Raw genomic sequence first — 22309 nt, 5'->3', positions numbered from 1 at the left:
GATTACCTTCAGTGAAGAGTATAATAAGAAATGGGTTTTTCTTTTCATGTATCTAAGGTCTCTATAACAACAGGGCAACAGATGTTCACAGCTCTAAAATCCCTACATATCAACACAACAGATGATAATCCTTGTAAGAATTTTCTGTAATTCAATTAGGTTAAAAAAAAAAACAAACCAGACCAGATTGGTAGGCTGAGGATAAAGCTAATTTTATAACTATATTAAATTGCAATCAAATAATTAAGGTTTTTTTAAAAATAAAAGTAGTAGAATTTTAAAATATGACAAATTATATGCCCTTCTGAAATTAAGTTATTTAGTGCTAGGTAGAACTGTCTTTATTTTTTAAAATGAATTTTTCTGATTAACACTGATATCAAAACGTGATAAAGAAAAAGGTTTGCATAAATTGGAGAACTGTTAAATTGAAACAATTCTGAGGTACTACTTCATGCCTATTAGACTGCCTAATAGCAAAAGAAAAGGAGAATGACAAATGCTGTAGGGGTTGTGGGAAAAATGAAACATTAATGCACTGTTGGGGGAGTTGTGAACTGATTCCATCATTCCATAGAATAATTTGGAACTATGCCCAAATGGTGATAAAACTGTACATATCCTTTGACTTCACCTTTGAGTAGTATACAGACTACTAGGTCTGTATACAAGAAGAGATAAAAAACAAAGGGAAAAGGACCTATACGTACCGAAATATTTACAGCAGCTCTTTGCTGGTAGGAGGAAGTTGGAAACTGGGAGGATGCCCATCAAATGGAGAATGGCTGAACAAATTGTGCTATGTGATTGTGGTGGAATACTATTGTGTAATGAGAAATGATAAGCAGGATGCTCTCACAAAAACCTGGAAAGACCTTTCTGAACTGATGCAAAATGAAATGTACCATGTACAAAGTAATAATAATCTTGTAAGATGATCAGCTATGAAAGACTTAGCTATTCTCAGCAATACAATGAACCAAGACAACTCTGAAGGACTTATGATGAAAAATGCTATCCATCCCTAGACAAAGAACTGATGATGTCTGAATACAGATTGGAGCATACTTTTTTACTTTATTCTTGAGTTCTTATTTTTGGTTTATGCTTTCTTTCACAACTTAAAATGGAAATACGTTTTGCATGACTACACATGTTATAACCTATATCAAATTGCTTGCCTTCTCAATGAGGGGGGTGGGGAAGGAGAAAGGGAGAAAATTTGGAACTCAAAATTTTAAAAATGTATGTTAAAAATACAAATTTTAATTACTTTCAGTTCCATTTATGACAAATTTCAGATATGCCTGGGAATTACTGTGGAATGAAATTAAAAAACAAACTAAAATAAAATTCTGTCTCTGATTAATTTACCCCTTTGAAACAAGTGACTAAATGTGTATTTCCTTGAGGTTTTAGGAACATACTAATAAGAACAAGATATCAGAGGGCTCTTTGTGGAGCAAGTTAATGACTCTTGATTAATGGCATGATTCTACAATCAAAAGAGAAGCTGTGGCAATTATATGCTTCACGTCAACCAAGTAGACAGCAAATCCAGATATTCGGAACTTAAAGTGAAATTAAGCAGATAATCATCCTAATTAAGATTTTCTAAAATCTTCAACTAGGATATATTATTTAAAAGAAGTTAAGACACATCATTAGAATAAATTATCAATAAAAGAAAAAGATTTTAAGCTTTAATATATACTCAAATGTAGATGGTCTATGTTCATTATCATTGATGTGATTTACAGTGAAAATAAAGAAAAACCATAACACTTGAACATTAAGTCACTTTATTGCAAAAACAAAAAGTCAGGCAACACAAATTAATAAATAATTCCATGCTAAACGAAAGCATATTCTATACTTTCTATTAATACATTAAAACAGGTATTTTTTTTTCCTTGATTAAACCTGGAAAAATTTAGTATACTGAGCTCAGAAAGGCATGTTTCAGCTTGGGATTAAAAAATAATACATTATTATAGAAAAAGAACACGTTTTACACATACACACACAAGCAAATACATAAGCAAAAGAAAGAAGGACGGAAGGAAGGAATAAAGGAAAGGAAAAGAGGGAGGGGGGAAAAGGAGGAATGAAGGAAAGAGAGAAGGAAAGAAGGAAGGAAGGAGAGGCAAAGGAAAGGGAAAGAAGTATGAAGAAAGAAAATTCATTCAAATGCAGCAGTTTCTATAGAAAAAAGAACAATGACTCTGGAATCAGGAGATCTGAGTTCAAATTTCAACTCTGACAACGACTACTTGTATGACTTCTAGAAAGTCCTTCCCAAGCCTCAAGTTTCCTCACTTATAAAATGAGGGGGTTGCACTAGATGGCTTCTGAGGTCTGTGTTCATCCTTCATTTTCTAAGAAGACCATGACATCAGAGAAATGATGACATGACTTGCACTTGACTTTGTTTTGAGTGAGGGAGGGCTGTGCAGGTCACCAGCCTCACTTTCTCCTCCAGAGCCACCTGGATCCAGTGACCAGATATTCATCAGGATGACTGGAGATGGCCCAGGATGCAATGGGAGACCTTGGCCTATTCAGGTACTCACTTAGAGTACCTTTCAATTGTAAATCTAACATCCTAGAGGTGTGTAATATTACCTAATTGGGTGAAAATAAAACTTAACCCAAATACTGCTTCATTTTGTGCTTAATATTTTTAATGCCAAGAGAAACTAGTAAGCCATTCTTTAGAAAATAGTCAAGGCATCTGTCCAGAATTTAGCTTATTTACTGGAAGGAGGCCTGAAGTGAAGAATCTAATGTTACTTTTATAGTACCAGCCTTAGTATTTTTTTCTGGCATTGTGCTATTTTTAATTTTAAGATATAAATATAGGAGCATAGTAGCAAAAAACTCTTTTTACTCTTTCAGTTTATAAATTAAACATGCCTTCTAATGACAAAACTGCTAACAAGTGGGCTCTGCACTTTATTAGAAGTAGTAAATCATGAAGATAGCAACTGTGTAAAAGTCATAGAAAAACTAAAATTATTTTTATTTCATGGAAGCTTCGTAAATGCAGTTGGTAGCTTTAGTTTTATTCTACTAATTATAAAGGCAGCTAGGTGGTGCAGTGGATAGAGCACCAATGCAGGAGTCAGGAGGACCTGAGTTCAAATCTCCCCTCAGACACTTGACACTCACTAGCTATGTGACCTTGGGCAAGTCACTTAACCTCAACTGGGTCATCTCCAGTCATCCTGATGAACATCTGGTCACCGGATTCAGATGGCTCTGGAGAAGTGAGGCTGGTGACCTGCACAGACCTCCCTCATTCAAAACATAGTCAAGTGCAAGTCATGTCATTATTTCTCTGATGACATGGTCTTTGGCAATGAAGGATGGACACAATTATTATAATTATAAAACTAAAGAAAAAGAAAAACCATTAAGTAAAATAGTTATACTATCTTAATGTGGAAACAAAACTACCTTTCATTAGAAAAATAGTAAATTCAAATTTAAATTTCTAATTCGATTTTTCTTCCTGTTCTTAGGTTGGCATTAAAAAAAAGTCCTCCTATCTCAAATATAAAAAGAATGGAGTCAAATTTATAAAGAACGTGAGTCATTCCCCAATTGAAAAATGGTCAAAGGATATGATTAGGCAATTATGGGAAGAAACTCAAGCTATATATATAGTCACATGAAAAAATGGTTTAAATAATTCTTGATTAGAAAAATGCAAATTAAAAACTCTGAGGTACCATCTCACACCTCTCAGACTGGTTAAAATGACAGAAAGGAAAAAATGACAAATATTGGAAGAGAGGTGGAAAAACTGGGACATTAATACACTGTTGGTGTAATTGTAAACTAATCTAATTATTTTGGAGAGAAATCTGGTATTATACCCAAAGAGCTGTGCATATCTTTTGATCGAGCAATACCATTATTAGGTTTGTTTCCCACAGTGGTCAGGTGAAAAGCAAAGGAACCTCTATGTGCTAAAATATTTTTGGCATCTCTCCATGTGGTAGCAAAGAACTGGAAAGTCAGGAGGTGCTCATCAATTGGGGAATGGCTGAATAAACTGTGGTGTATGATTATGATGGAATAATACTGTCAGGTTAGAGATGACAAGCAGGCTGTTTTTCGAAAACCATAGACTCAGGTGAAATAATGGAGAGTGAAACAAGCAGAAGTAAGAGAATGTTGTATACAGTAAGAGCAATAATGTTTGAAGGGTAACTGTGAATGACTAAGCTATTCTGAGTAATATGAATATTTAAATGAAGTACAAAGGACTCATGAAGGAAGATACTATCTACCTCCAGAGATATGCATGTATTGTATGGTTACACACACACACACACACACACACACACACACACACACACACACACACACGTGTATCTGTGTCAAACGTTTGCCTTGCCTAGTGCAGAGCTGGGAGAAAAATTGGGAGACAGGTTAGAACTCAAAATGTAACAAAAAAATAAGAAATATTATTGTTTTAAAAAGATGAACAAAGAAAATCATTTATAGGTTAGAAGGATTTTGAAATATGGTTGACTACTGTAAAAGAAAAAAAGATCTACAAAATAATTTTTTTCTGCTTTCATTAATAGAAAAGACTCTCTCCCCTCCCCCCCACCTCTGACCTCCTACTTTTCAGCTCCCTTTTGTATATAATCTTCCTCTATTAACATGTAAGCTTTAGGAACTTTCTTTTTTCTTAGCACAAAGTCTAGCACACAGTAAATGCTTAATAAATGCTTTTTTGCCTTGCCATGCTAAACAGAACAAGACTAAATCCCTTTTCCACAGGATAGTCCTTCAAAAAACTTCAACACAATATGGCATTTTGAAGGCTTCGTATTTTAAGGCTAAATATCCTCATTTCCTTTAAAAGATCCTCATATGGCAAGGAGTCAAGGCCCTTCACTATCTTAGTCTTTAATCTCTGGAAACTCTCCAGGTTGTCAATGGCTTCCTTGACTTGTGGCACCTAGAACTGAACATAAAGCTTCAGGTAGGGTCTGACCAGTTTACAGGATCACAGACTTAGAGACAGAAGGCTCTTTGGAGATCATAGATTGAAACTCCTTCATATTACAGAAGAGGAAACTGAGGCCCAGAGAAGTTAAAAGACTTTCCCAAGGTCATAAAGGCCAAACCCAGGTCTCCAAGGTACAGTGGAGAGAGCACTGGCTCTGGAGTCTGATGACTTAGGATTCATAGCTCAATCCTGTTGCTTACTTACATATGACCTTGGATAAGTCACTTAACTTCCTTCTTGCACAGATGCCCTTTTCTCTACTTAAACAGCCATCAAACAAGTTGAGGCCATCAACACTTCTTACGTCTAGACTACTGAAAAAATCTATTTGGTCTGCCTGTTCCATCTTCCCCTACTCTTTCAGCTCCCATACAAAGCACTGGTCTGACCATGTTACCCTCCACTAAATAAATTTCAATGACTCTCTGTTACCATTAAGATCAAAGCTGAACTCCTCGGAGACATTGACAATTTTCTTCCTGCATTTCCAGCTTTACACAGGACTTATCCCTATACATTACAGTCCAGCTACACTGCCCTACTTGCAGGTTTTTGCATTGCTCTTCATCTCTCATTAACTCCAAACCTTTGCACTCACTTTACCGGATATTTGGAATGCTTTCCCTCTTCACCTCTGCCTCATAGAATCTCTGGATTCCTTCCAGATTCAGCTCAAGTGACACCTTCTGAAGGAAGAATTTTTTGGGTTTTACCATCCAAGTTTGTGTAATCTTTGGTTTTTTCTTCTTGTCCTTTCAGCATTATTTGACACTGGTAACTACTTCCTCCTTCTTGATTCTCTGGGCTAACCTGATGCTCTCTTTTAATTCTCTTCTCATCTACCTTTTTCCTCAGTCTCCTCCACTAAATCACATGCCATATATTTTTAGAATGCCCACAAAGGATCTCTTTTCACATTTTTTGGTGGTATCATTTACTGCCATAGTTTTAATTATCATATCTAGATGGATGACTCTTAAATCCATACATCCAACCTTGAGCTCTAATCCCATAGTTCCAACTACCTGACAAATATCACCTGGATGTCCTGTAATAACTTTAGATTCAACATATCTAAAAAGAAATTCTTCATTCTTAAGGCAACTAGGTGATGCTATAGATGGAACACTAGACTTTGAATCAGTTAGACTTGAGTTCAAATCTAGCCCAAGAGACTTAAGAGCTGTGTGACCATAAGCAAGTTACTTAACCTCTGTGCCTCAGTATCCTTATCCACAAAATGGAGATGATAATAGCACTTATGCCAGAGTTCTTCTTAAGATCAAACGAGATAATATTTGTAAAGCACAAAACAATGCCTGGTACATAGTAGGCACTTAAAGTTTGTTTCTTCCAGAAATTCCTTATTTTTGTCCATCGCGCTTTGTTCTCTCACTGCTTTATAAAAATTTTAATAAATTTCTTTGTTGAGTCTACCACCTTCTTTGTGTAAGCTGTCCCTTATACCTGTTAAGACTTTTTCCACATTCCTGATAAAATTTTCCTCCTTTAAGCCTTAACTTAACCGTTACTTTCCACATTAAGCCTTTTCCAATATCCACAGTTCAGAGAAATCTCTACCACTTTGAATTTCTCTCAACACTCAATTTCTTTTGCTCTTATTACAGTCTGTCTTCTGTGCGAATCTTTAGAATGTCCAGAAGAAAATAATGACTGACAGTGTGAAATGCTACAGAGAGGTTAAGGAGGATCAGAAATGAGAAAAAGCCATTAGATTTGGCAAAATTATGAGAGTAGTGATAATTTTGGAGAAGGCAGTTGCAGTTTAATGATAAGGCTGGAAGTCAGATTGCAGTAGGTTTTAAAGTAAGAGGAAAGGAGTAAAGGAAATGATAGTCAAAGAGTTTAGATGTTAAGGAGAGGGCATGTTACGGGAACATAACTGGTGAGGATTGCTGGATAAAGTGAAGATTCTTAATGGATAGGACAGATATTTCAATATTTGTAATCAGTAGAGAAAGAACCAGTAGATAGTATGAAAGTAAAGTGAGTAGGGATGATGGGGGTGCATTTTTCTAGAGCTGGAAAGGGTTGAGATCAAAGGTACGTGTAGCGTGGTTTCCTAAATGGTTTCAATTTTTCTTTTTGTAAAGTATGAGTCAAGGGTCTCAGACAGGAAGATGGGACAAGAAAGTGATATGGGAGTCTGAAGTAGACAAAATAAGATTTGGAATATTTCTTTTTTTAAAAATTTTTTTTTATTTTTAGTAAAACTTCAAAGCCAACACAAGAAATTATTATAAAAAACACAGAAATGACAGAACTACTTCTTGTTAGCTTTACATAACAGTTAATATTTATATAGCACCTACTATGTGCCAGGTGCTTTACAATGATCAATTCTTTTGATCCTCACAACAGCCCTGGGAGGTAAGTGCTAGTAATATCCCCATTTTACAGATGAGGAAGCTGGAGCAGAGACTAAGTGACTTGCTCAGGGTCATGCAGCTAGTTAAGTGTTTGAGGTCACATTTGAACTGAGGTCGCCTTCTTTCATTTATTTAACTTTTAACATTCATTTTCACAAAATTTTGGGTTCCAAATTTTCTCCTCTTTTGTCCCCTCCCCCCACCCCAAAACACCAAGCATTCTAATTGCCCCTATCACCAATCTGCTCTCTCTTCTATCATCCCTCTCTGCCCTTGTCTCCATCTTCTCTTTTGTCCTGTAGGGCCAAATAACTTTCTATACCCCTTTACCTGTATTTCTTATTTCCTAGTGGCAAGAACAGTACTCGACAGTTGTTCCTAAAACTTTGAGTTCCAACTTCTCTTCATCCCTCCCTCCCCACCCCTTCCCTTTGGAAGGCAAGCAATTCAATATAGGCCAAATCTGTGTAGTTTTGCAAATGACTTCCATAATAGTCGTGGTGTATAAGACTAACTATATTTCCCTCCATCCTATCCTGTCCCCCATTACTTCTATTCTCTCTTTTGATCCTGTCCCTTCCCATGAGTGTTGACCTCAAATTGCTCCCTCCTCCCCATGCCCTCCCTTCCATCATCCCCCCCACCCTGCTTATCCCCTTATCCCCCACTTTCCTGTATTGTAAGATAGGTTTTCATACCAAAATGAGTGTGCATTTTATTCCTTCCTTTAGTGGGATGTGATGAGAGTAAACTTCATGTTTTTCTCTCACCTCCCCTCTTTATCCCTCCACTAATAAGTCTTTTGCTTGCCTCTTTTATGAGAGATAATTTGCCCCATTCCATTTCTCCCTTTCTCCTCCCAATATATTTCTCTCTCACTGCTTGATTTCATTTTTTTAAGATATGATCCCATCCTCTTCAATTCACTCTGTGCACGCTGTCTCTATGTGTATGTGTGTGTGCATGTGCATGTGTGTGTGTGTAATCCCACCCAGTACCCAGATACTGAAAAGTTTCAAGAGTTACAAATATTGTCTTTCCATGTAGGAATGTAAACAGTTCAACTTTAGTAAGTCCCTTATGACTTCTCTTTGCTGTTTACCTTTTCATGCTTCTCTTCATTCTTGTGTTTGAAAGTCAAATTTTCTTTTCAGCTCTGGTCTTTTCATCAAGAATGCTTGAAAGTCCTCTATTTCAATGAAAGACCAATTTTTCCCCTTAAGTATTATACTCAGTTTTGCTGGGTAGGTGATTCTTGGTTTTAGTCCTAGTTCCTTGGTCTTCTGGAATATCCTATTCCATGCCCTTCGATCCCTTCATGTAGAAGCTGCTAGATCTTGTGTTTTTCTGATTGTATTTCCACAGTACTTGAATTGTTTCTTTCTAGCTGCTTGCAATATTTTCTCCTTGACCTGGGAACTCTGGAATTTGGCCACACTGTTCCTAGGAGTTTCTCTTTTTGGATCTCTTTCAGGCGGTGATCTGTGGATTCCCTGAATACTTATTTTGCCCTCTGGTTCTAGAATCTCAGGGCAGTTTTCCTTGATAATTTCATGAAAGATGATGTCTAGGCTCTTTTTTTTGATCATGGCTTTCAGGTAGTCCCACAATTTTTAAATTGTCTCTCCTGGATCTATTCTCCAGGTCAGCTGTTTTTCCAATGAGATATTTCACATTATCTTCCATTTTTTCATTCTTTTGGTTTTGTTTTGTGATTTCTTGGTTTCTCATAAAGTCATTAGCCTCCATCTGTTCCATTCTAATTTTGAAAGAACTATTTTCTTCAGTGAGCTTTTGAATCTCCTTTTCCATTTGGCTAATTCTGCTTTTGAAAGCATTCTTCTCCTCATTGGCTTTTTGAACCTCTTTTGCCAATTGAGTTAGCCTATTTTTCAAGGTGTTATTTTCTTCAGCATTTTTTTGGGTCTCCTTTAGCAGGGTGTTTACTTGTTTTTCATGCTTTGCTTGCATGTCTCTCATTTCTCTTCCCAGTTTTTCCTCCACCTCTCTAACTTGATTTTCAAAATGCTTTTTGAGCTCTTCCATGGCCTGAGCCCATTGAGTGGGCTGGGATACAGAAGCCTTGACTTCTGTGTCTTTTCCTGATGGTAAGCATTGTTCTTCCTCATCAGAAAGGCAGGAAATACCTGTTCACCAAGAAAGTAACCTTCTATAGTCTTATTTTTTTTCCCTTTTCTGGGCATTTTCCCAGCCAGTGACTTGACTTCTGAATATTCTCTTCACACCCACTTCTCCTCCAGATCCGCCCAGCCAGCGCTTGGGGTCTGAGATTCAAATGCTGCTTCCCAGCCTCAGGGCTTTTGGTGGGGGCAGGGCTGCTATTCAGTGTGAGATCAAGTTCAGGTGCTCAGGGGGCAGGGCCGCCTCATGGGCTCAGTTCCCTCAGGGGGTTTATGCAGAGACCTTCAACAATGGATCTGGGCTCCTGCCTGCTTGGGGAGCCCCAGTCTGCTCCTGCCTCCTCTGCTGCCTCCCCTGCTGCCTCCCGATGGGGCCTGAATTATGGGGGCACCCCACTCCCCTCTTGGCAAGCCGAGAAGACCCTCTCACCAACCTTTGGGGCCCGTGGGTGGAGGGACCCGTGCGGCCGCTGGAGATTCTGTCCCTGAAGCCTGCTCAGATCTGCTCTCCTCTCAGTGTTGTGCGGCCAAGGCAGGGCTGGGCTTGGCTCCAGGTCCGCAGCGCGAGGGATCTTTTGCGAGAGGTTTTCTGGGCTCTCTGGAACAGAAATCTCCTCCACTCTGTTGTTCTGTGGCTTCTGCTGCTCCAGAATTTGTTGGGAGTTCTTTTTTACAGATATTTTATCGGCTGTGGGTTCGGAGCTAGCTTATGTATGTCTTTCTATTCCGCCATCTTGGCTCTGCCCCTCTAAGGTCTGATTTGGAATATTTCTTGAGGAGAGGATGATAGTAACTCAATTAGGGAGAAACAGAATATTTGCCAGGCTATAGTGAAAGCCCTGCTGAGATTACATAATAAATTTATAGTGAGTCTAGTCAGCATGGTTCTGTGACTTCCTTATGCTGCATTCAGCAACATGAGAACAGAAGCAACAGAGGTAGTAGATGGTGAGGTCATACAGGATCAAAACTTGGCAAGACATAATCAGAAATAGGATAAGGGAACAAGAGAACTGAGGATGGAGGATAGTTCAGAGTTGAACTGGCTCACCAAGGGGTAAACATAATGAAGGGGAAAGACTGTAGACAATGTAAGGATATGGCAGTGCCTGAGGAATGGAGGAAATCAAGGTCATGATAAGAATGAAGGAAAGGGTTGGTTTGGGATCAGAAGGCATAATGTCAGAATGATAAAAGATTATGATTAGGCATAGAGTTTTGGAGTCCACGAACATGGAAATGATACAGGTGTGGATGACAGAAGAAAAAAAATAAGCATTTATTATTATATGCCATATACTTTAAAAGTATTACCTCATTTTATCTTCAAAACAACCTTATGAGGTAGGTACTATTATTATTTCCATTTTACAGTTAAAGAAACTGAGGGAGACAGAGGTTAAGTGACTTGCCCAAGGTTACACAGCTATAAATGTTTGAGGCCAGATTTGAACTCAGGTCATCCTTTACTCTAGGCCTAGCACTCTATCTACTGTGCCACCATGGGCATGGTCAAGGGTATGATCATCTCGGCACAGAGCACAGATTGAGTGGAACAAGAAGTTATTAGAACTAAGTAAACCGAGGATCTTAGAAGTAACAGTATTTGATGGAGTATGTTGAGGTCTCCTAGTATGTAAGCAGAAGACAATGAAGAAGCAAAGTCCATAACTAGGTACTGAATTTATTGAGCAAAGAAGAGGTATGGGAGCTCCTTCAGGAGTCCAGGGTTCCAAGCCTGTTTCATACAAGGCTCTGTGAGGTGGAAAAAGGAAAGGTCTTGTCCCACAGGGCAGCCCTCAGCTGGAGATGCTCTTGGTGCAGGGCCCTACTTGGGTGGGGGAGGCAGAGCAAGTCTGGAAAGCAATTCTGGCTCAGAGCTCTAAATAGTTTTGCACTTTCTCTTTCTGGCATCGTGCACATGGACAGGATTTAGTTAATATTTATTGACTTGTAGTGGACAGATGCTGCCTGGGAAAATACAACACAAGATTATCATCATTTTTCTAAGGTAATATCACGGTTTACAGGTATCACTTATGTAGGAGAAATCAATCCTTATTCCCTTCATCCATATTAAGCCATCTCTGTGGACAAAGTAGAGAAGAAACTAAAATGAAGTAGGTTCAGAACTAGTCTAGTGACTGGATCCAAAGAGTAATGACTAACAGGGAGAGTTTTAGTAGAACACTACAGGATTTCTTCCTTAGCTCAATTCTGGTCAGTACTTTTATAAATGAGTAAAGCATTTTATAACCATATTCCACATAAAACTCCAAAAGAAAAATCATACCATCAAGATTATATGACATTAGAGAACAGCAGGAGATGACTTTCATAATTATGGGTGGGAGAAGGAGGAGCAAAGAATTAACTAAATAAGAAACTTAAACTTGATTTCATAAAATTAAAAAGGTTTTTCCTTATACCAAATAAATTCAGCTAGAAAAAGAGAAATCATTGAATGGTAAAAAAAAATCTTTGCATAAAATAACACTGACAAAAGTTTGAGATCCAAAATATATAGGAAATTTACATGAATAAATAAGAACAAGAATCACTCTTTAACAGATAAGTAATACAAAAATATCAATCTAAAAAAAGATACAAATCACAAATAAAAAAAAAAACCAGATTAACCAACGTGAGGTTTCACCTCATTGCCAGAAATCTGGCAAAGTATAAAGATAAAAATAGTGTTGGAGAGGTTACAGGAAGATAGGAAGGCAATGCAAATTGGTAGAACTGAGCTGGAAAATAATCTGGGATGGAGGGAAAGTCATTAAGCTACCTATAGTGTTTGACCCAATAATTCCATTAATGCACGTAAGTAAAAGACAAAATGAAGGGCTGTGCACAGGCCACAATATTAATAACAGCATTTATGTGGTAGCTTGTTGGAAACAGTAGATACCCATCAAATGGTGTGACAAACAGGAGTATATGAAAATGCAACAGAATATTATGCAGCAGGAAATAATGAATATAAAGAATTCAGAGAAAAATGGGATGACATGTACAAACTGATTATATGTGTATGATACCCACAGCAGTAGCCTTGGATATGCAGGCATATTTCCAGGGTAAATACGCAAAATATAAACTTTCTTCCTCAAAGAAGAAACCAAAATATTTATTCAGATATCAGAAAGCCAATTCCACCATGATAACAAGGAAGTTTTTACACATTACCAACAGAGGGAGTGTGGCCATCCCAAAGCCCTCCCTCAGTCAGGTCTCCCCACAAATAAGCTCTCTTAGGCAAAATGCCCCTCTTTTACTCATGCTAGCTGCTCTACTCTGCTCTCTCTCTCCCAGCTCCACCTCCCTCTCTCTTCTTGCTCTACCCTCCATCAAGTTCCTCCCACCACTGGCTCCATGTGACTCAAGCTATGGGTTGGGCCATAGCTCAAAGGAGGTCACATGGGCCTGTTAAGGGGCAGGGAAGATCTTCAGATTCCCTTACCATTACATTGATGTAGACAGAAGTAAACAGAACTAGAAGAAAAATATACATAATGTAACAGTAATTAAAAGACTGCCAAAAGAAAGTCAAATTAAATATTTATTAAAGAACAACTTTGGTCTTGAGTACAAACAGATCCCTCCTTTTGGAAGGTACATGGAGTCTACAATGGAGACTGTCAGATAGAGGTACTTTATCAGTTATCTTCACTTAACTGTTATTATTTTGTTTAATTCTAAAGCTATGGTAGTAGTGATGATTACTAGAAATGATTGTGATATAAAAACAAAAGATATGAACAAAACAACTTTTAAAAAAATGTAAAAGTATGATTATGATGGAGGTATAAATGAAGACTTACCGACGACATGAGCTAGGAGAGAGAGTTAGACTAGTCATGTTTCCAGTCCAGCCTCTGCAGCCATTAACCAGGGAAGTCTCCCCTATGCCATTCAATCTCACCAACTGCTTCTGGGACAAAACAATCCACCAAAGCATTTTAAGGCACAGAGAGGAGTAGGAGAATGAAATCACTGACATCTCTTCCTGTCATCAGATCCTAGAAATAGTCTAGGACAATGAGGCCAAGAACCACGGGAAAAGCAGCACTTAACAGACTACCAGGCCTATCTGGCCCCACTTCTGTAGGTCTTACCCAGGGAAAAACAAAACAAACAAAACAAACCCTGTGATGTGACATGGCAACTAACTGCTTGTGCAGCCCCTGCTTCCCCAGAAGTTATAGCTAATGAAGACCTGGAAAAGAAGGTTCTTGCCTCCTCAGCTTTGTCAAATGGTTGAACATCAGGAAAGTATATGATTCTATCAGTGGAGATTTGATTAAAGAAGATGAATTCCTCTACTTTACTGCTGAACTATAAGAATGATGGAACCTTTCCATCTGCCTTGCAGCTAAAATTTCTTATGTTTTAACTTCACTATTAGAATGTGAGCCTCTTGAAAGCATGGATTGTCACTGCTTTTCAATTTATATCCCTAATGTTTAACACACAGTAAGCCCTTAACAAATTTTTTAAAAATTATTTCACATACTTGATTCTAAAAAAAAAAAAAATTCCCCTAAATGACAAAACACCTAGTGGTTTTAATGCAGTATAATCTTAGTTTAATAGTGTGATGTGGGAACTGAAGAAGGTTATTTGATTAATAGAGTACAATGATATAAGTCTAATGTCCAGTGTGAGAAAAATAAAAATTCCATTGTACTTTTCCTTGGTTAGACTGCATTTGTAATAACAAGGCTAGTCTTAGCAGTCACATCACAGAAAGAATAATGACAATCTAGAGAATGTCAATAGCAATGTCAATGGTAAGGCAATGGTTTGAAGATTTTTGGTCTCAGGAACCCTTTATACTCTTAAAAAGTATTGAAGACCCTCAAAGAGTTTTTGTTTATAAGCCTAATGCCAAATGCACACTTGCCCAAAAGACTATTTTACAGAGAACTAGCACAAGGTAAGCTTTCGCAGGGTGGTCAGTATGTGTGGTATAAGGACACTCCCAAGGTATCTCTGAAGAACTTTAGCACTGACTGTGAGATATGGAAAATGCTAGCATAGGACTGCTCAGCACGGGCACATTTGCTCTTATCAAAGAAGGCATTATATTCCATGATCAAAGCAGAAATCTCAAAAGCACAAAGGGAAGGTGAACTGCAAAAATCCAGAGCTACCTCCATCCTAAATATCCTAAAAGACCACCTGTGCCTGATCTGTAGTAGCACCTTCCAAACTCATACTGAACTGATCAGCCTGAGCCAAACACACCACACCCTGACCCCAACACTGTGATGTCTTCACTCTTCTTTGAAAATGAAGGATGAACAACAATATGGGTTATATATAACAATATATATCACATTAGAAATTAAGACATTTTAGTATTATTATGAAAACAGTTTTGACTTTGTGGATTCTCTGAAAGGGGCTCAGTAGTCTAAAGTAGGATTAAAGTATACTTTGAGAACACCTGTGATAAGGGGTCTATAAACCATTTCATATGAAGATTGGTTGAATAAACTGGGGATAGTTAAGTCTAGAGTAAATTACTGGGATAGTATATTAGATATCTTTGAATATTTAACAGTGTGTCACAAGTAAGACTTGTTCTGAAGGGCAGACCTAGAATTAATATATGTGTGGAAATCATAGGGATGTATATTTTAAATCAACGTAATGAAAATCTTTTTAGTAACTGTTTGCAATTGTTCAGTTGCTTCAATTATGCCCTACTCTTCATGACCCCATTTGAAGTATGTTTGGCAAAGATACTGGAGTGGCTTGCCATTTCTTTCTCCAGTTTATTCTAGAGATGAGGAAACTGAAACAAACAGGGATAAGTGACTTGCTCAGGCTCACACAGCTAGTAAGTGTCTGAGGTCACGTTTGAACTCAGGTCTTCCTGACTCCAGGCCTGGCATTCTATCCATTATACCACCTAGCTGCCCCAAATATATACATTACTACTATCTAAGAATGGAATTGGTTTCTTGCAGGGTGAGCAGTGTTTTCCATCATTGGAGATCTCCAAGAAGGAGCTGAATAGTAATTGAATTACTGGGATATTGTTCAGTAGGTTCATAATTTGGGCAGTCACATCATTATGATTTCTGAGATCCTTTCCAACTCTTACATTTTATGACTTTTATGACTAGAAGGGGATCAAGTGAACTAGGACTAAGAGTAGTATGGAAACAAAAAGTCCCTAAACAACAGACCAATGTAATGAAGAGATAATACTTTTTTCCCTAACCCCTCTTAATTCCTGTGCTTCTCTCTGTTAATTATTTCCAATTTATCCTGTATATAGTTTGCTTTGTATATATTTGTTTGCATGTTGTCTCCCCCATTAAACTGTAAGGTCCTTGGGGGTAAGAACTACCTTTTGTTCCTTTTTGTAACCCCAGTGCTTTTTTTGCATAGTGCCTGCCACATAACAGGTCCTTGTTAAATGTTTACTGATTGATTAATAAATGTTTTCTGGTACAACCTGAGGCTAGTTGTCAATATCCAGTTTTCTCCTTTTTTCTTTCCCTCCCCTACCCCATTCAGATTCAATTGCCACTCAACTCTCACTTTTTTGCTTCCTTCCCCTCAGATTCTGATAAAACCGGGAAAGCTAGAATAAGCACACAGGAACTCTAAGCCTCTAGCATGCATCAGCTAAGATTATGGTTGCTATCAGGAATCTACATTGCCTGGAGTCCTTTATCTCTTATCAGGAGCAAAGAATGCATACACTAAGAGGATTAAGTAACAGAAGCAATTCTAAATAAACCTGTCCAGACATCACACTGAGCCAAGTGAATAAATTCCCAGACTTATAATGAGAATGTGTGTGTGTGTGTGTGTGTGTGTGTGTGTGTGTGTGTGTGTGTGTGTGTGTGTGTGTGTACCTAATAATGAAATTTACTTTCTTCAATTAACAGGTTTGGATGTCATTAAGTAGAATGTAAGAATAAAACAACAGTAGTTATTATTTGTTACTTTTTAAAGAGATCATAATGAAGCACTAAGATTCCTTCTTAATTTAGGCTCCACCTAAGAGGTGAAGAAAATTACTTAAATTGCACATGGATGTGCCTATAATTCCTGCTACTGGGGAGATTGAGGCTGCTGGATGACTTGAGCTCAGGAGTTCTGACCAGCAATGTACTAATAAGTTAACTGGGTATTTTCATTAAATCCAGTACCACTACGATAAGTCTAACAATGATATGGCAAGCCTGGAGAGTGAGGGTCACCAGGCTATCAAAGGAGGAGCAAAAAAGCCCAGGGTGCAACTCTCATGCTCCCATGATCATCAGTGGAATCAGAGTGGCCAATGTATTTCTAGATTGGATTAGATATGGAGACTCAGTGTCAAAAATAAATGAATAAACTTCATATAGTTTAAATACGTGATGACCAATATTTTGCTAAGTTTTTTACAATGCATTTTTTTGATACTAATGAAAGTATACTTGAAAAAAATCAACTGATAATCTTTACATAATTTTGAAACTTTCGAGGAAAAAATAATTGCGAATAAAAATGAATATGTCCAAAGTTCATTCTTTTAAATTAATTTTGTGAATCTAGTTTAGTCATAATAGGAAAAAGTTGTTTCCCCTGTTTTCAATTTCTGCCAAATAGGTTGAATTGACTAGACAATTTGACTCTATTTCCTGTGAGAATGGGAAAAAAATGCAAGTAACAGACAAGGTCATTATCCAATTAAGTAATTAAATGTAAACAAAGAACTTCTTAGTTAATTTCTATATCTAGATTATATAATAATGTGTGCTATATATAACATTCCTGGACTTCCTCAGAACCTCATCATTTTGCAAGATCACATCAACCCTGAAACTCACCCCTTCTCAGTACCTTTCACTCCTTTCTTTGTTCCTTCCTTTCAGAATCTCCAGTTAAGAAGGACCCTCAGGGCAGCCAATGCATCATTTCTTATCCAGCTGTACTGCTTTTCGCCAGTCCCCTTTTCATCTTCCCCATCAGATTCTGTCTGATCTCTTTAAGGGCAGGGACTATCTTTTGGTTTTCTTTGTATCTCTAGCACTCAGCATAGTACTCACAACATAGTAAAGGACTAATATATGCTTACTGATTATTGACTAATAACTTCACAATTTTGATTTCAATATTTTAAAATACTGTGTGGTTGAATGAGAATATAAACTTCTATTAAAGTTAAAGTTATTTACATATACCCTATTATTACCTTGTTTTATGCAAATAAGAACTATAGAATGAGGAAAATTAGTCACTGCATTAATTAGCACACACACACACAAATAAAATATGTTTCTGGAACTCTTACTGTCAACATTATGAAAAACAAATCTGGATGATTTACAAAACCTAGAGAATTAGAATCTATAGAATCTAAAGAATTTTTTCATTTGTTTTATTTCCTGAGATTCCACCAATTGAGATTCATCTGAGTAAGCAACCTAGTTCATAACAATTTTTTGTATCATGGACAACTTTCGGCACTTTGGTGAAGCCCTTTGCAGGATAATGACTTGTTGTCTACATTCATAATTAAAGGAAATGCTTAATTTCAGTTACAGGTTATAATAAAGATGCCACACACCCCCACCCAAGTTCACAGACCCCTAAAATCTATGCCTAGACACGTAATTAGGAACACTTGCTCTAGAAGAATCTGCAGACTAAAAATTGGTTCAGCTAACACTATACTATACACTAACACTATACTAAGAGAACTGGAGCATTCAATACTTTGTGGGCTAGAATAGGCCCATTAGACTTAAAGCATTAAGAACCTAGAAAGAAGGTTGAGAAGTACAGAAAAAGACACAGAAAGACATCTAAGACAGTTATCTATTAAAAAAAGAACGTCTTGCCCAAGAACAGGAAAGAAACTCTCTACTTCTCTTCAATATTTCCTGCTTTCAGGATCTACAACTCAAGATAATACTATTAGTACTATAACTCAGAGCGTCAATGAGTTAAGTAAGGTTTTACAGGATAGACTGGAAACCTATACACAACATATGATATTTCTACAGGGAAATGATTTGGGCATTTCTAACTTACAGGAATACTTTGGGGACACAATCTATTTCATAAATTTGTAATTGTCCTACAATTTATTCCAATCTTCACTGCTCACTTGCATTACTTCTATAACATAATTTACATATATATACACACATAACATACATATAATATGTATATATAAAATATATGCACATATGTAATACATGTACACATAGCACACACATATATGTTATATAAAATTATGATCTAGAGATTTAGACCAAAAGGAAAGGAACTCTACTTATCACTGATTTCCATGTTAACTCAGGAAGTTATAGCCCAGTGTTCTATTGTTTTTTTCCATAAAAAAATGAAGTATTTAAGTGTTAATGACTCCTTTAATTGCTAAAGCTTACTTAAACTTAAGTATTAATTAGCCATTTATCAACTTAAGTAGATATTAGCCTAGTTGCCATTGGCACTAAATAAATGAAGAACACATGATACCAAGCCTTCTCTGGGTTTTCATTTCCCTGTCTGATCACAAGACTCAGTGAAACAAAGTTCCTATTAAAGCAACTTTTTATTCTATTGTTGTCCACTTATTATATTACTGAATCTCAGAGACAGATGGCAGTATCCCTGACATCCACTTCTGAATGGAAACCTTCCAAAGGGAAACTATTAGAAGGCTGCAAAGAGGAGGGAGGAAAAGGAAGAGTTGAGATCTTGAGAGTGGAGAAGGGGAAATGGCCATGATTTTATAACAAAAAGGTATGAATAAACTTTTTCTCCCCTAAAAACTCATCATCACCTGACAAAGTTCATTCTACTCTTTTATTACTATATTCTATTTATTATAAAGCAATTCCCTAACTAGTTGCTTCTCTGCAACTTCCTGCTCTTTACTCTGCTGCTGAGACTAAATAGAGCAAGTTAATTCTTCCACATGGCACGTCTTAAAATATCTGAAGACAGCCACAATGTACCACCTAAGTCTTCTTTTCTTAAACACACACTGACCTCTCTACCAAGGTCATCCTGATTCTTCTCCTTTCACTAGTATCAAGTAAGGTATGAAACAAGATGTATGACAGCCAAAGGTGTTTGCTATGGTCATGGAGGATGTTTTGTGGAATAGAGGAAATGACTCTCTCTAGATGGCAGTGTCCTCTAAATTCTTCTACTTTTACATGACATTGTTTTTTCTGGATTTAGGTCCATAAATTCAATTTCAATTACAATTCAACTAGCTGCATTCCTTGGATTTGACACTAACACCATCATGCTCCCAGAAAAGCTTGTTGCCAGGAAACCTATCATCCTAGAGATTACATCTGCTTTGGTACTCCTATCTCCTCAGTAGTCTCTGTCCCTTTGACTGGAGGGCAAAGCAAAAAGCCTCTATTTAAAGAAGACCAACAGTCTGGACATTTCTCACCAATTGCACCCCTTGGATTCAACTCTGTTGGCATCACACTCTCTTTCTACCTCCTCCTTTTCTGAAGTCTTTTGGACGCTGTAAGCTCCATGAATGGAGGGACTGTTTTTCTTTCTTACTTGTATCCCCAGCACTTAGCATAGTGTTTAGTACACAGTAGACACTTAATAAATGTTTACTGAATTGGTGATACTGTGCCTTTTGTAAATATTACAAGGCCTCCTTCACTGAGACTCATAATCATTTTAAAAAAAATTAGCCTAATAGTTCATATAGGAAAAACTAAATGCCCATTGGACAGAATATGACAGGTAAAAGTGGTTGGCCAGTGAAGAGGGCCTAGATCTATACAAAAGGAAGAGAGTGAGCTGGATGACATCTGAAAACTGTAGAGTGTTTCAAAAAATCCAAAGTGCAAATTTCCATCTTTTTCAAACACATGTTCTCATGGCATTTTTTTTAATAGTTGCAAATTTTGGAATACTACAGTCTCTAATGAATCAAAGTTACAGGTGAACCAAAGTATATTGGAAAGCTATATAAACATGATGCATTTTAAAAAATCAAAACTGTAAGAAAATGGCACAAAGGCTATCACTGAGAAAATGTGTGTTCATCCTTCACTGCTGAAGACCATGCCATCAGAGAAATAATGACATGACTTGCACTTGACTTTGTTTTGAGTGAGGGAGGGCTGTGCAGGTCACCAGCCTCACTTTCTCCTCCAGAGCCATCTGAATCCAGTGACCATATATTCATCAGGATGAGTGGAGATGACCCAGGATGAGGCAATTGGGGTTAAGTGACTTGCCCAAGGTCACAAAGCTAGTAAGTGTCAAGTGTCTGAGGTGAGATTTGAACTCAGGTCCTCCTGACCTGTACTGGTGCTCTATCCACTTCACCACCTAGCTGCCCCGACTGAGAAAATGTATGATCAGAAAAAAGATGGATCTCCTGTGATGAGAGTGAGATGATAACAAATGGGCAGATCAAGTAATCATTGGTATTTACAAAATATAAAAAAGACCTAGAATGAGGCCGTTAGCACTTTGGATGAATCTTGAGGGGAACAACAGAACACAACAAGAACAAAAGTCACAAAGAAAGATAAATCACATATGGGTTATAACAGGGGATAATGGAGGAATTCTTAATTTATTATTATCTTTAAAAATAAGGTGTAAAACAATATAAAAACCTCATAAAACATACCCAAATCAAATAAATGCAGACTTACCTATGGACATAGTGCTGAAAAGGGCTGGATCAACAGCAGGAATATTCTGTGTAGTGGGTTGGATGGTACTACCTGTTACACCTGAAAATCAATAAAGCAGAAATAGATATGAAAAGTATCAAACTCTTAATTATAAACTCATAAAACATGAAAGGAATCATATAGAAGTTTTACTTTGTTACCTAACTATACTCACTGACTTTAGTGGATTCTGATTTGATGTATTTGATGATGAAGATATATGGTAAAGGGGTAAAATAAACTTTGGGAATTTATATGTGTTTTTTGGTAGAAAGCTCCTGATTGCATATTTTTTTTCATCATACATATGTAGTTATTTCAAACTGCTTTTGAATTGTAACTATAGATGGAATAACTGAAGACAGAAAAAAAGCCCTTTTAATTTCTTGGCTACACTGTTATCACTTTGCATTTTGTGAATACATTTATTTTAATTTATTTGATCTACTATTGCATTCTTTATTTCTAGTAGGAAACTTATAAATATCACATCATCTTAGTAATTGCCAATTTTGATTAATGGGAAGGTTAATTGGTATTAAAAACATTAAAGTAAAAGAAAGGTAATCATTTCCCTAATTATGCAAATATGGTTCAAGCTCCATTGAAAATAAAAGAAGAGGAGCCTCTTTTCCCCAAAAACCAATAAAATGAAAGTGATCAAATGAGATAATGTATACTGAGTAGACTTTAAAGTTATATAAATGTATAAACTATTACTAATTTTAAGGTGGACTAAACTATACATCCTTTCAAAATACAAATTGTCTCAAACTGCCATTACTGAATTAAATACTAATTTAGGACTGGATTTTGAGGCAAGAGGTGGTTGGTAGGAGGTAATAATGTGAAGGTAGAGAGGAACTGAGAAAGTAGATCAGGGAGAAAAGCCAAATTGGGCAGTTTGTATATAGAAATGTTCCAAGAAATTAGTTTTAGAGTCACAATCTCAGGTAGGATTATTAAAATTCTAGAAAAACGGTTCCAGAGTATATTATGGCTATAAGTTCTTGGCATATAAACATACTATGAAACTTATCCAATTTTTAATGACATGTA

The 22309-nt window shown here is 36.9% G+C and overlaps 1 protein-coding gene across 2 annotated transcripts in view; it reads right to left on the bottom strand.

Moving 5' to 3' along the window:
- VTA1 (vesicle trafficking 1) overlaps positions 1–22309 on the bottom strand; it is a 123172-nt gene that overhangs the window by 1834 nt on the left and 99029 nt on the right. For both annotated transcript variants that reach the window (XM_072643472.1, XM_072643473.1), the window contains one exon: positions 21230–21310. In XM_072643472.1, coding sequence (XP_072499573.1) covers positions 21230–21310 — 81 coding nt within the window. The remainder of the gene's footprint in view (positions 1–21229; positions 21311–22309) is intronic.

The sequence above is a fragment of the Notamacropus eugenii genome, chromosome 2, assembly GCF_028372415.1.
Source record: "Notamacropus eugenii isolate mMacEug1 chromosome 2, mMacEug1.pri_v2, whole genome shotgun sequence".
Classification (NCBI taxonomy): domain Eukaryota; kingdom Metazoa; phylum Chordata; class Mammalia; order Diprotodontia; family Macropodidae; genus Notamacropus; species Notamacropus eugenii.
The sequence above is the reverse complement of the archived record's forward strand: the minus strand, read 5'-3'. Positions and strand labels throughout refer to the sequence as shown.